We start from the raw sequence: 13,693 nt of genomic DNA on the forward strand, positions 1-13,693 counted from the left end.
AAGGCCCCTCTCAGAGCCAGCCGTATGCTTTACATGTGGACTCACTCACTTAGTACTTAGGACCTTAGACACTCTTCCAAGCCACAGGTATTTTGGCAATATCTATTCAATAAAAAAGCGCATATGTGCACAATAAAATTTGTATAGGGATGCTTACTGTAGTATTGCTCTAAAAGCAAATTGTCCTAAAAGCATTTAGGACATTTAGTATTGACCTAAAAGCAAATTGTGATGGACACAAAATGTCCATCAGAGGGATCAGCTCAATAAACTATTGTGCATCTATATTATTAAAGACTGCCTCCATTAAAAGACTGAGACATCTGCATATACTGATAAGAAATGATTATGTACATTTACCATTGAAAACAAGTTATGTAAGGAATGCTATCATTTTTTAGGGGAGGGTGGGATGCACATCTATCTACCTCTCCCAAGGTGCTTTTTTACACCTAAACTCTCTGGGGAAGGCCAAGCAAGAAATTTATTGCTTTTTGGAAGGGCAATTCAGGGATATAGGAGGTAAACTTACTTTTCATCTTATTCCTGTTTGTATTTTCTACATTTGTTATCAAGTGCATGTACTAACTTTTTAAAAATATTTGTTTTTGTACAAATGTCCAGCCACTTTAACACCAAAGCCTTCCCTCAGCCCTTCTCAAGCCCTTCGTCCCCGCCCCCAAATCCCTTGTCTTTTACTCAGACAAGTTTCACCAGCTGGTCCTTCACCAGCAAGAAGAGGCTTCTGCTCCGAGGAAGGGAGCTGAAGGGTGGGGAGCAACCCTAGAAAAAAGGTGTTTTTAACTCCTGGAGATCTGAGGATTAGAAGAACTGCGTTAATTTTTTTTTTAGATTAAACAGGGATACAGATATGACTACCGAGCTGTAGATAAGGGGAAAATAGGGACCCCCTCCCACCCCGCCAAAAACCTTCCCAATCATTAATTGCGAAGGAAATTTAAAGCAGAACCAATAGAGTTTGAAAAAGCGAAAGCGGGTGCGCGCTGCATGCCGGGACTTGTAGTCCCTTCCGGGGTGGTCCACAGTGAGGCTGCGCAAAAGAGCGGACGCTCTCCCGTGCGCTCTCCCGTGCGCATGCGTGCGACGGCGGGGGCGGCAGGACTGACTGCACCTGGACTGAGGAGGCCGAACAGGCGTCCGGGAGCTCGGCATGGCTGTACCCGCGGCGTCTATGGGGCCCTCGGCATTGGGCCAGAGCGGTCCCGGCTCAATGGCTCCCTGGTGTTCAGTGACCAGCGGCCCGACGCGCTATGTGCTCGGAATGCAGGAGTTGTTCCGCGGCCACAGCAAGACGCGCGAGTTCCCGGCGCACAGCGCCAAGGTGCACTCGGTGGCCTGGAGTTGTGACGGGCGTCGCCTGGCCTCGGGGTCCTTCGACAAGACGGCCAGTGTCTTCCTGCTGGAGAAGGACCGGTTGGTGAGCTGCTGGGGCCCGGCCCAGGCTAGAGAGAGGGGCTGTGGTAAAGCGAGGTGTGGTGGTAAGGAGGGTGGAAGGGAGGAGGGCGGAGGACTAAGAAGGGGTGTGGGGTCAGTGGCGTGCGTGGTGCGGAAAAGAGGAAGGGGTGTGAGGAGGGGGGGACAACGGGTTGGGGTGATGGGGGTTAAGGACGGGGTGGTGGAGAGAAGACTGGTAGTAAGGGGAGGTGGCGGTGTGCAGGGTTGTAGTAGTGAGATGTGAAGATGAGCGGGCAGTGGCGGTGAGGAGGATGGTGGGGGTGTGGGAGTGGTAGAAGGAATTGGGTGGTGGTGAGGAGTGGCTGGGGCAGCTCCCTGTGGTGGTAAGGAAGGCCTCCCTCAAAACGATAGGACCGCCTTCGCAGTGAGCAGGTGGATTGGGATCCTTGGTGGCAGAGTAAGGCTGGAAGACCTGAAAGAAGGAGAAAAGCCAGGGAGGGCAAAAGAGTAACAGTGTTGCTCCGGAACCCATTCCCAGATCAGTTCAGACTGATTGGGGAGCGGGGAGAGAGGAAGAATAGTGGGAAGAGATTGGGGGAAGAGGCTTTGAAAGACTGGACCCTTTTTTTTTTTTTTTTTTTTTAGTTGAAGTATAGTCGATTTATAGCGTTGTATTAATTTCTGCTGTACAGCAAAGTGATAAAGTTATACATATGTAGACATTCTTTTTAAAAAATACTCTTTTTCATTATGGTTTGTCACAGGATATTGAATAGTTCCCTGTTGGACTCTTTTTAATTATCCAAACTTTTTTTGGTCACAGGGTTTGAATAAGGTTAAGTTACATATGTTGGCAGGTACCTCTGAGTGTAGTGACATATAGATTCTGTTCTTTCAGGTCAAAGAAAACAATTATCGGGGCCATGGGGATAGCGTGGACCAGCTCTGTTGGCACCCAAGTAATCCTGATCTTTTTGTCACTGCATCTGGAGACAAAACCATTCGCATCTGGGATGTAAGGACTACAAAATGCATTGCCACCGTGAACACTAAAGGTGACTACTCAGAGAGAGGGCAATAGGAAGATAAGCTACTTATAGCCATTTAGCAAGTGTTTTCTGAGTATCTTCTCTGTGCACAGACCTGTAGGTATTGGACATTCTGAGCTGAACAAGATAGTCTCCAGCTCCAAGGACCTTATCGTTTAGTGCAGTGAGAGAGACATATGAATAATAATAATAAAAAAACTAATGTAGTATGACATGGATCATCTTAGACTAGAGAAGGCTGCAAGGTGGATATCAGAGTGGAAGTGCTTCAATTGGCCTGGGGGAGCTAGGGAGGGCCTCCCAGGATTTGAGCAAACCCATGGAGTAGCCATAGAGATTTAATGGTGAGAGTGCAGTGGGTGGGTGGGTGGGCAACCCCAGAAGGGAACAGCATGTGCAAAGGAATGGAGAATTTGGGAAACTGCTGATAGGCTAGAATAGCTGGTCTTAGGATTTGTAGACTCTGTTCTTTACCAGGTATTGTCCTATAAACCTTGAGGCCATTTATTAAATTTTATTGACTAAGATGGTATTGATTATGAAATGCATCAATATTTTATGTACCACTTTATTTATCAGATAATGATGATACACCAAAAATTTGAGATAATGAAATGTGAAAAAAAATGCGTCTTAGAATCAATAAGGTTGATGGGGTTTTTTTTGTTTGTTTGTTTATTTTGTTTTTTAGGGCTGCACCCATGGCATATGGAGGTTCCCAGGCTAGGGGTCTAATCGAAGCTACAGCTGCCAGCCTAGACGATAGCCACAGCCATGCCAGATCGGATCTGCATCTGCGACCTATACCACAGCTCATGGCAATGCCAGATCCTTAACCCACTGAGTGAGGTCAGGGATCGAACCTACAACCTCATAGTTCCTAGTGGGATTCGTTTCCTCTGCGCCATGATGGGAACTCCTAAGGTTGATGAAATTTTTAATTGATGTATTCAATGTGGGCCATTGGACTTTGTTGGCAAGACCTGTACCTGGAGTTGGAATGATGGAGTCATTCCCCCAAGTAAACAAGTGATGATACGTGAGTGATTTAGGTGGTTACATGGATGAACATTAAAAACTGGTTGTATGTGTATACCTAATAGAGAAGAATTTATTGATAAAGTGAAGTTAAATTTATTTAAGTAAAAATTGGGGGGGGGGTAAGTTTTAAGAAAAAAAAATCTCCAATGAAGAAAAGTATAGCTGTTACATGGATAGTACAAAAATTGTGAAAATGGGAGTTCCTGTTGCGGCACAGTGGAAATGAACCTGACTAGTATCCATGAGGATGTGGGTTGGATCTCTGGCCTCACTCAGTGGGTTAAGGATCTGGCGTTGACATGAGCTGTGGTGTAGGTTGCAGACTGGCTCGGATCCCATGTTGCTGTGGCTGTGGCAGGCGTAGGCCGGCAGCTGCAGCTCCCATTTGACTCCTAGCCTGGAAACTTCCATATGCTGTGGGTTCAGCCCTAAAAAGCAAAAAAAAAAAAAAAAAATTTGTGAAAATGGCATGTGAATGGCTGGAGTTTGGGAAGCGCAGGTGTAAGAGAGACTAAGAGGCTTTGGCATCAAATCCAGGTTTAGATTTTAGCTCTTTTGCTTCACAGCTTTGACAGTTTGGTTCATTTCTCTTATCTTTCATTTCTTCACCTATAACGCGGGATAAAAAAGTGTCCCTTAGAGAAATATGAGAACTAAGGGAAACTTTGTAGATGAATGTGGTGGTAGTTGGTGATTTGTAAGTAGTAGTTTGCTTCCATTGATGAAGACTTTAGTGAATGAGCTCTGACGATGTTCTAGTCTTTTTGTGATAACAGAATGAAGTTCTAGAGAGTTATGGGCTAACAATATCTTGCTGATTATATCTGGGTTTCCAGGGGAGAACATTAATATTTGCTGGAGTCCCGACGGGCAGACCATTGCTGTAGGCAACAAGGACGATGTGGTGACTTTTATTGATGCCAAGACACACCGTTCCAAAGCAGAGGAGCAGTTCAAGTTCGAGGTCAATGAAATCTCCTGGAATAATGACAATAACATGTTCTTCCTGACAAATGGCAATGGCTGTATCAACATACTCAGGTAAGGGACTTTTAGCTTAGGGTTCTGTCCTCTCTTTGCATTGGGTGCTGTGGTGGATACCAAGATGAATTAGGTGTGAGTCTATGCTGAAGAAGCCAAAAGGACAGATACAGTTGACCTTTGAACAACACGGATTTGGGCTGCCCAGATAATCTGTGGTTGGTTGAATCTGGGATATGGAACTGTGAGTACAGAGGGCCAACTCAGGTTATTTTTGGATTTTGACAATGCAGAGAGTTGGCACCCCTCACCTTGTTCTAGGTTTCACTGTAGTAATGAAGAATTCTAACCTTTCTTGAGAATCTTCCACCTTATCTTTACTGAGTCCTCACACAGATCCTCAGGAGCTGATGGTATGTTTCCCATTTCACACATGAGGATCAGGGACTCAAAGAGGTTAAGTCACTAGTCAGCTAGTGAGCGTTAGAACTGCATGCACCTTGAATTATAGCATAATCGTACCCTTACAGTCTCAGCTTAAATATTACTTTCTCTCTGGGGATGCCATCTTACCCCAGGGTTAGAAGCTTATTTTATGTCCTTCTTATTGGAAGCATTCCTCCTTCTACTTTATAATTGCATGTTTACTTGTCTGTATCCTTCATTAGGCCATAAATTCCATGAGAGAAGGGACTGTCTTTAACTTGTTTGCTGTTGAGTCCCTAGTGCCTAGCCCAGTACCTGCTATACACAGTTAGGATCTCAGTAAATATTTGTCCTCTAAATGAATGAAACTTTGGAAATGAAATTCAGATCTTTCTGATTCTGTTCTTTCTGCTATGCTGGGTGAGTAGTTCAAGGCAGGGTGAAATAGGTTCTGTGTGAGAAGCTGGAAGTTTGCTGTAGAATCCCAAGGAAAGAATCTTACTAAATTGATTGTGGGAATTGGGGGTTGAAGGAGGCAGCTTCTAAGCTTGACCTTGAAATAATTATAGAATTTTTTTTTTTTTCTTTCTTTCTTTAGGGCTGCACCCACAGCATATGGAGGTTCCCAGGCTGGTGGTCTAATGGGAGCTACAACTGCTGGCCTACACCACAGCCACAGCACCACCAGATCTAAGCTACATCTGCGGCCTATACCACAGCAATGCCGGATGCTAAACCCACTGCGTAAGGCCAGGGATTGAACCTGCGTCCTCATGGATCCTAGTTAAATTCATTTCCACTGTGCCACAACGGGAACTCCAGAATTAGAGAATTTTAAGAATCAGCAAAAGAGAACTGCACAATGGACAAAACAAGTGTGAATGAGCGTGACTTATTTGGAGAATAGTTGGTATGAGAGGTCCTGACACAGGACGATAAAGTCAAAATATAATTTGGGAGCAGATTATTTGGGCCTGGAATATTGTTTTTAACAACTTTAATTCTATTCTATAGGCAGTTTTGTTGTTGTTGTTGTTTTAAAGCCCTTTTATTAGAAAATAAAACAGATGTAGAAAACCATGTCACCAGTATAGCTTAATGAACTATTATATGTTATATGCCTAGCACCTGTTTAACGCTACCAGGTCAGATAATAGTACTTTGCTGGCCACCTAAGAAGTCTGTCTGTGGGCTTTATCCTAATCAAAACCCCTTCTCCCCCAAAACAGTTTTATAGTGTTTCTTTATGTCAGCTTTTATAGTATTTCTTTATTGTTCTAGCTACCAAGTGTGCATCTCCAGATACTCTAATTTTGGCTATTTAAAAAAGTTTGATATGTGTTTTAAGGCTGTTAAGCTATGGGATCCCCTTCATCCCTTTCTTTTACTTAGAATTTAGCTGTTGAAAAACCAGGCTGTTAACCTATGGAACTTATCCCAGTCTGGATTTTGCTGATTCCATATGCCTGCTTATTTATTGGCATTTAAGAGACATCTGACATGTGCTGTCATCTGTTCAGTTACTCAGGAATACAGTACATTTAGAGAAGGCATGATAAAGGCTTGGTTCTTCCCCTTTGTCATATGATAATGAACTAGTTACTTATCACCTCTAAAGATGATCAGCTAGTTTTTGTTTTTGTTTTTCTTTAAGAATCACTATGGACTCATGAATTTAAGCAGAGGAGATAAGTTTCAATCTGTTAACCTTATTGAAGTTCAAATTATTTCATCTTTAGCCAGTGGGAGCCTCTTGAAATTCCTTGCTAAGTCATTTTTTGGCCACGATCCTAGTAGCCTTCAGTTCTTGCTCTTTTGTTTTGACAAGATATTCTCAGTTTGTCTTGTGTGTTTCCTGCCTTAGAACTTTAATCAGAAGATTCTCTGATCTTCTGGATCTTTTTACTGGCGAGTAATATTGGAGCTAGGAATGTCCTCATTGCCAGGTTGGTCATTGTTTCTAGACCCATCCAGTTGACCTTCCAGAGCTAGGACATATATGTATGTATTTTTAAGATAGAATACCTACCTTGTGCATTCATACTGATAATTTTCCAATTAAAGTTCACGACTATAGGAATTTTAGTAAACCACTTCTGTATTACAGATATGTCTCTTTCCTTCCAAACTGAGTATTCAGGTTCTCAAGGATGCAGGGGATTATAAAATAGACTATTCCATGGTTACTTATTACCTTCATCTCATATAACATAACAGATATCTTAGAATAACAATATTACCGTTAGCACCAAAAATCTGATGACTTAAAATAAAAAATTCTGCTTTTTGAATGTGCTCTTTTCATTCTTCCTCCTTTAGAAAGAATAATTAGTACTATATATTGTCAGAACGTACAGCTATTTTATTTTATACCTTACCTTTAAACATGCACAGTCTCTACATGAAACTATATTTAGTGCCTATCACCAGCCTTAGGCTGATAGGTTTCTAGTCATTTTTTTTTTTTCAATTTTTAAATTTTTTGTCTTTTTAGGGCCATACTCGTGGCATTTGGAGGTTTCCAGGTTAGGGGTTGAATCAGAGCTGCAGCTGCCATCCTACGCCACAGCCACAGCAACACGGGATCCAAGCCATGTCTGGGGCCTATACTACAGCTCATGGGAAATGCCAGATCCTTAACCCACTGAGTGAGGCCAGGGATCGAACCCGCATATTCATGGATCCTGGTCACATTTGTTTCCGCTGCGCCATGACGGGAACTTATCTAGTCATTTTGATTGTTGAAGCTCATTCTCTAGATTACTCAGGAAAAGTTCATGGGAACGGTATTTCCTGAGTTCATACTTATTACAACTTACATACTTAGAAAACCAATGGATACTTTATTATATTGTGCTTATTATTTTGTGCTTATTATTTGAACTCTTTATAATTGATAGTCACTTGCTAGATGTAAACATTTTGATCATATTTTCTTGCTCATGTCTCTTAATTATGTCACCCCATTTTCTTTTGGCATAAGGTGTTTCTTTGAAAAGTCTGGTGGTAGTCTAATTTTCTTTAAAGTCCAGTAATTTTACTACCGTATGTCTTCATGTTGGTTGGTCTGGGTTCTTATTCTTAGGTATGTGGTGTACTGTTTCACTATATCTTTGGAAATATTTTTACCTCTGGAAAGTTTTTCTTGAATGACAGTCTGTGATGTTTGTTCTGTTGTCTCTGGTTTTCTTAAGTGTCTCCTGTTATTGTGTTAGTACCACAGTCCTCGTCCCACAGTTTGATTGCTCTCTGTCTTATTTTTCAGCTACCCAGAGCTGAAGCCTGTACAGTCCATCAATGCCCATCCTTCCAACTGCATCTGTATCAAATTTGACCCCATGGGGAAGTACTTTGCCACAGGAAGTGCAGATGCTTTGGTCAGCCTCTGGGATGTGGATGAGTTAGTGTGTGTTCGGTGCTTTTCCAGGTAAGCAGCTCTACCAGAACTTTGCTTATTGGAGGAATTAATTTTATTTAATTTTGGGTGAAATTATGGCCTCCTCTCCTTGGGTTACACTAATGTCTGTTCTGTCTACTCTGTTATAGGCTGGATTGGCCTGTGAGGACCCTCAGTTTTAGCCATGATGGGAAAATGCTGGCATCAGCCTCGGAAGATCATTTCATTGACATTGCTGAAGTAGAGACAGGTAACTAAGCCCTTGCTATCTTAACGAGATTCCTCTCTTTCATCTCGGGGCATCAGGACTTCTGTCAGGCATTTTCATTCCTGCAAGTTACTATTGCACCAACCAGCATTAGCATCCATGAATTTGTCTCCTTAAGGCAAGTTTGTGTATTATGACTACTGTAGTCAGGTAATGAGGGAGCAAAGGGTTAGGAAAGAAAGGGCCAGTTCTGTGGAGTTCCCGTCATGGTGCAGCAGAAGCAAATCCGACTAGGAACTGTGAGGCTGTGGGTTTAATTCCTGGCCTCCCTCAGTGGGTTGAGGATCTTGTGTTTCTACAAGATGTGTTGTAGGTTGCAGCTGCAGCTTGGATCTGACATTACTGTGGCTGTGATACAGGCCGGGAGCTGTAGCTCTGATTAGACCCATAGCCTGGGAACCCGCATATGCCACAGGTGCGGCCCTAAAAGAAAATTTTTTGCATTTTAATCACTTTTAATTCTTCTATTATAACAAAATTTTTAAAATATAGAAAGGAGAAAGAATGAATGGATGGATGAATGGGTAGATGAATGAATGATCCCACCATTTGAATACAACCCTTTTTAGCATTATGGTGTATTTCTTCCTGTTTTCTTGCTTGTATGTGAACTTAAAAAATAAATGTATATAAATAAAAAATAAATTATCAAAGTAGATGTGACTTGTTTTGAAAAGCAACAAAACATAACTTGAAGATAGGAAAATGAGAGGCGAGTGTTCATTTTACAAAAGAATCTGATTTTATTTTATTTTTTTCCCAACTAAAAAAAAAATGGTTTTGTCTTTTGTTTTTTTCTTCTGTAGTGCCACACTCTCTGCATGTGAAAGTTCCCAGGCTAGGGGTCGAATTGGAGCTGCGACCTATGCCATAGCCACAGCAATGCCAGATCCAAGCCGTGTCTGTGGCCTATACAGCAGTTCATGGTAACGCCAGATCTTAACCCACTGAGCAAGGCCAGGGATTGAACCCTCATCCTCATGGGATACTAGTTGGTTTTTTTACCACCGAGCCACTGTAGGAACTCCTAAACATGGTTTTGTTAAACAAACGAAGGAAGAACAAACAGAGCATTTTTTCTAGCTTTTGATATTTAAAGTTTTGGAGTAAATTTGCCAAAATAATAAGTAGGTTTTTCTTTTTATATTTCATATGTGGAGGCTGCTCTTGCTCTCTTTTTTCATTTTTTAAAATTTTATTGATTTACAATGTTGTGATAATTTCTGCTGTACAACACATTTTTTTTTTTTCATCTTTGGCCGCCCTTGGCACATGGAGTTCCTGGGCTAGGGATCAGGTCCCAGCCGCAGTCATGCCTAAACCACAGCTGTGGCAGTGCCAGATCCTTAACCCACTGTGCTGGGCTTGGGTATTCAACCTGCGATCCACTGCTCCCAAGATGCCACCGATCCAGCTGTGCCATAGCGACGACTCCTGTACAACACGTTTTTTAATGTAGCTTTTTGTTTTTAGAAATACATGATACTTTAGTAAAATAATTCAAAATGCATGGAAAACTTTAAAGAAAGTAAAAAGTTTGCAATTCCATGATTCAGAGATTACCACTGTCACTGTGGTGGGTGTTGTCCAGCCATCCAGGTGCACAGCTCCTTCGTGTAACCCTCCTGTTCATGTGATGCAGGCACGCTCTCCTGCTGCTCCAGGATGTCACAGCTTCTTCCATGGCCATGGCTGCTGAGCTTTACTGCGGCTTTTAATGGGGTTTAGAATTCCATTGGCTATCCCAGAATATACCTAAGCTGCTCCACTCATGGGTGGCTTCTGCTTTTCGCACCATTATAAATAATGCTGTGAGGAGTATCATTTTATGTATGTGGTCATCTTTTTTGGGTAAACCTTTGAATTGGGATTGCTCAGTCCACGCTGCTCACATTTTGTGAAGGACCAGACATCCTTACAGAAGAGTTATTGTAGTGTTTGCTTTCAGCAGCAATGCATGCATGGAGTCAGAGGCCTAAAGGGCAATGGAAGGGGTCCAAAACCCTTATATCTATGTAACAGAAATTTACTCAGACATGTAGCTGTAGATTGCTAGGTCCTAGCATTATGAAGAGTCATTAACTATCCCCGAAATAGGTTACTCAAAAAAAAAAAAAAAAACCGAAAAAAAACCCCTCATAATACAAGTGAATCTATTTACAAAACAGAAAAAGACTCAAAGATGTGGAAAACTAACTTACAGTTACCAAAGGGGAAAGGGAGCAGGGAAGGGATAAATTAAGAGTATGGGATTAACAGATACAAACTACTCCATGTAAAATAGCTAAGCAAGAAGGATTTACTGTATCATGCAGGGAACTATATTCAATGTCTTGTAGTAACCTATAATAGACAGTAGTCTGAAAAAATATATGTGTATAACTGAATCAGTTTGCTGTGCATGCTGTACACCTGACACTTAACACAGTATTGTTAATCAGCTATACTTCAATTGAAGATCTCTATACGCACACATGCATATGTGTGATATGTGTTTAAACAGGTTATTGAAATATAATTCGCATATCAATTATATTGAAATGTATAATTCAGTCAGTATATCCTGCATTCTTTGGGAGTTGGGGGAGACATGCCTGTGGCATGTGGAAGTTCCCATGCAAGGGATTAAAACTGCTGCACAGTAGTGACCCTAGCTACTGCAGTGACAATACTGGGTCCTTAACCTGCTGCAACACAAGGGAATGTCCTATCCTATGTTTTATTTTTTTTATTTTTTTTTTTTTTTTGTCTTTTGTCTTTTTGTTGTTGTTGTTGTTGCTATCCCTTGGGCCGCTCCTGCGGCATATGGAGGTTCCCAGGCTAGGGGTCGAATCGGAGCTGTAGCCACCGGCCTACGCCAGAGCCACAGCAACGCGGGATCTGAGCCGCGTCTGCAACCTACACCACAGCTCACGGCAACGCCGGATCGTTAACCCACTGAGCAAGGGCAGGGACCGAACCCGCAACCTCATGGTTCCTAGTCGGATTCGTTAACCACTGCGCCACGACGGGAACTCCTATCCTGTGTTTTAAAATCAGCGTCATGCTGTGAACATTTTATTGCATTGATCTTAATGCTAAGGTTGAAAAAAAGTAAAGTAGGACTAAAAAAAAAATGGCTTTGGAAAAATCATGTTTAGTTTCGACTAGAAGAAATAAAATTTGGGGGAAAAATCTATTTGCAAGGCATTGTTTAGTAGAAAGATCTGTGGCTTTGGAAACAGACTGACTTCATGTGCTGACTCTGCTGCTTCCTTGAGATGTGACATAACTGTGCAGCCACCTGCTTCTTTATAAAAATGGGATTTAAAATCATTACTTGCTTTGCTAGATTGTCATTATATAAAGTATAATCCATCTGGCTTGGAAGGGCTGCTCAACAAACAGCTCCTGATGCTGTTTTTTCAGGGGGTGCAGAATAGGGTTCGAGCAAAGGCTCTTATGTTAACTGTCCTGTGCTGCCAGGCTTGTGACCTCTCTGGGCCTCAGTGCTCTGTAAAATGGGGGTGCTGATTGTACTTCTCCTCTGGGTTATTAAGCATATTAAATGAGTTAATGTAGGTAAGTACTTCATGAGTGTGGTCTCTTACGTATTGATTGGTTTCTCTATATCAACATTTTTAGGAGACAAGCTGTGGGAGGTGCAGTGTGAGTCCCCGACCTTCACCGTGGCTTGGCACCCCAAAAGGCCTCTGCTGGCATTTGCCTGTGATGACAAAGACGGCAAATACGACAGCAGTCGGGAAGCTGGAACTGTGAAGCTGTTTGGGCTTCCTAATGATTCCTGATAGAAGGACCTGATGTACGGAGAAGGCCCAGGCAGAAGCTTCCACTGCATAGTTAGTTTGGTCTGTCCTCTTGGAGCTGGTGGGCACCTAAAGTGTTTGTAAGTTGGAGTAAGTTATACTTGTCAGGCTGCCCATTCCAGTTTCCTTTCTGTTTGTTATGTTAGCTCTTCCCATGCCTTGGCCCTTGCAGGAGGGCTCTGCAGTGATGACACCAGCATACCTCGTTCTCGGGGCCTCCTGTCTTCCTGCTTTTGGGCATACAATGGACTTTTGTTGGGCTTGCTTCTACTTCGACAGGACCTAGTTTGGGGGGGTGGGTGGGTAAGATGGGATGGGAATTTTTTAATAATAAAAATATATATAATTTTGAGACCTGAGCATTTAATAAAACTGACTTTTTAATTACAGGACTTTTAGGAATTTAAAAATTATGATATCATTATTATTATTTTCTTATGTTATTATAGGAAGGAACATGTTGTTCCGTTTTTAAAAAATTGCAGATAGAATTTAAATATTGTAATTCTCTCGTAAGTTGTTTATGTGTACGTATACCTGGCCTCATTCTACAAAGATTCTGTAGGCAATGAATTTATGTTAAACATTGAGAATAGTGGTAGAATATAAATAAACACAAAATCAGAATAATTTATCTGCCTATAAATTAGAATAGGAAGTCAAGACCAGGGGAATTCAAATAGAAATATGCAAAAAATAAGGAAAAAGGCCCTAATTGAATGATTGAACTCAAATTCTGGGTCTGTACTCTGGTGACAAAGTGAAGGAGGGTCTCAGCCAGCTAATTCCTATTAAAATAAGCACATGCCAGCTCCTCAGAGAAAGCAAAGCATATATTAGCTCTTACCTCAAGGAGAAATGGCTCATGTAGGGGGTATTTACCTGTGAGCACTATCTTGGTTTTCATTGTACTTTAATGCATTCTGGCATTAAAAAAAAAAAAAAAAAACCACCAAATCAAAATATACCTCAGCAAAGTTCCCAGGTGGATTAGAGAGTTAAGGATCTGGCATTGTCACTGCTATGGTGCGGGTTCAATCCCTGGCCTGGGAACTTCTTTATGCCATGAGCATAGCCAAAAAAACCCCAAACTGAAATATACCTCAGTTAGTGGTTTTTGTAGAAAATTTTGGAGAAAGTAAATTAGCAAAAGGAAAACTTATGTTTCTAACACCAGGAGTTAACCACTATTAGTACTTTCATATATATCGTTCTAGGAGTTTTTCTGTGCTCATGTTTATATATAAAACATTTATTTTTTTTAAGGGTACTATCTAAGGCATATGGAAGTTCCCAGGCTAGGGGTCAA

At 41.7% G+C, this 13,693-nt stretch overlaps 1 protein-coding gene across 1 annotated transcript; it reads left to right on the forward strand.

The window, feature by feature from the left end:
- THOC3 (THO complex 3) lies at nt 1,073-13,333 on the forward strand. The gene is made up of 6 exons (XM_003123664.6): nt 1,073-1,438; nt 2,315-2,471; nt 4,343-4,547; nt 8,179-8,340; nt 8,460-8,560; nt 12,203-13,333. Exons 1-6 carry the CDS (start codon nt 1,172-1,174, stop codon nt 12,364-12,366), a joined length of 1,056 nt encoding a protein of 351 aa, XP_003123712.1. The 5' UTR covers nt 1,073-1,171; the 3' UTR covers nt 12,367-13,333.

The sequence above is a fragment of the Sus scrofa genome, chromosome 2 (assembly GCF_000003025.6).
Source record: "Sus scrofa isolate TJ Tabasco breed Duroc chromosome 2, Sscrofa11.1, whole genome shotgun sequence".
Taxonomy (NCBI): Eukaryota; Metazoa; Chordata; class Mammalia; order Artiodactyla; family Suidae; genus Sus; species Sus scrofa.

What these genes read in the sequence shown, in the direction of transcription:
- THOC3 (XM_003123664.6), top strand. Translation starts at nt 1,172, where the DNA reads ATGGCTGTACCCGCGGCGTCTATGGGGCCCTCGGCATTGGGCCAGAGC. An exon ending in TGCTGGAGAAGGACCGGTTG is followed by an intron (nt 1,439 to 2,314) that starts GTGAGCTGCTGG and finishes CTGTTCTTTCAG; the next exon opens with GTCAAAGAAAACAATTATCG. An exon ending in TGTGTTCGGTGCTTTTCCAG is followed by an intron (nt 8,341 to 8,459) that starts GTAAGCAGCTCT and finishes ACTCTGTTATAG; the next exon opens with GCTGGATTGGCCTGTGAGGA.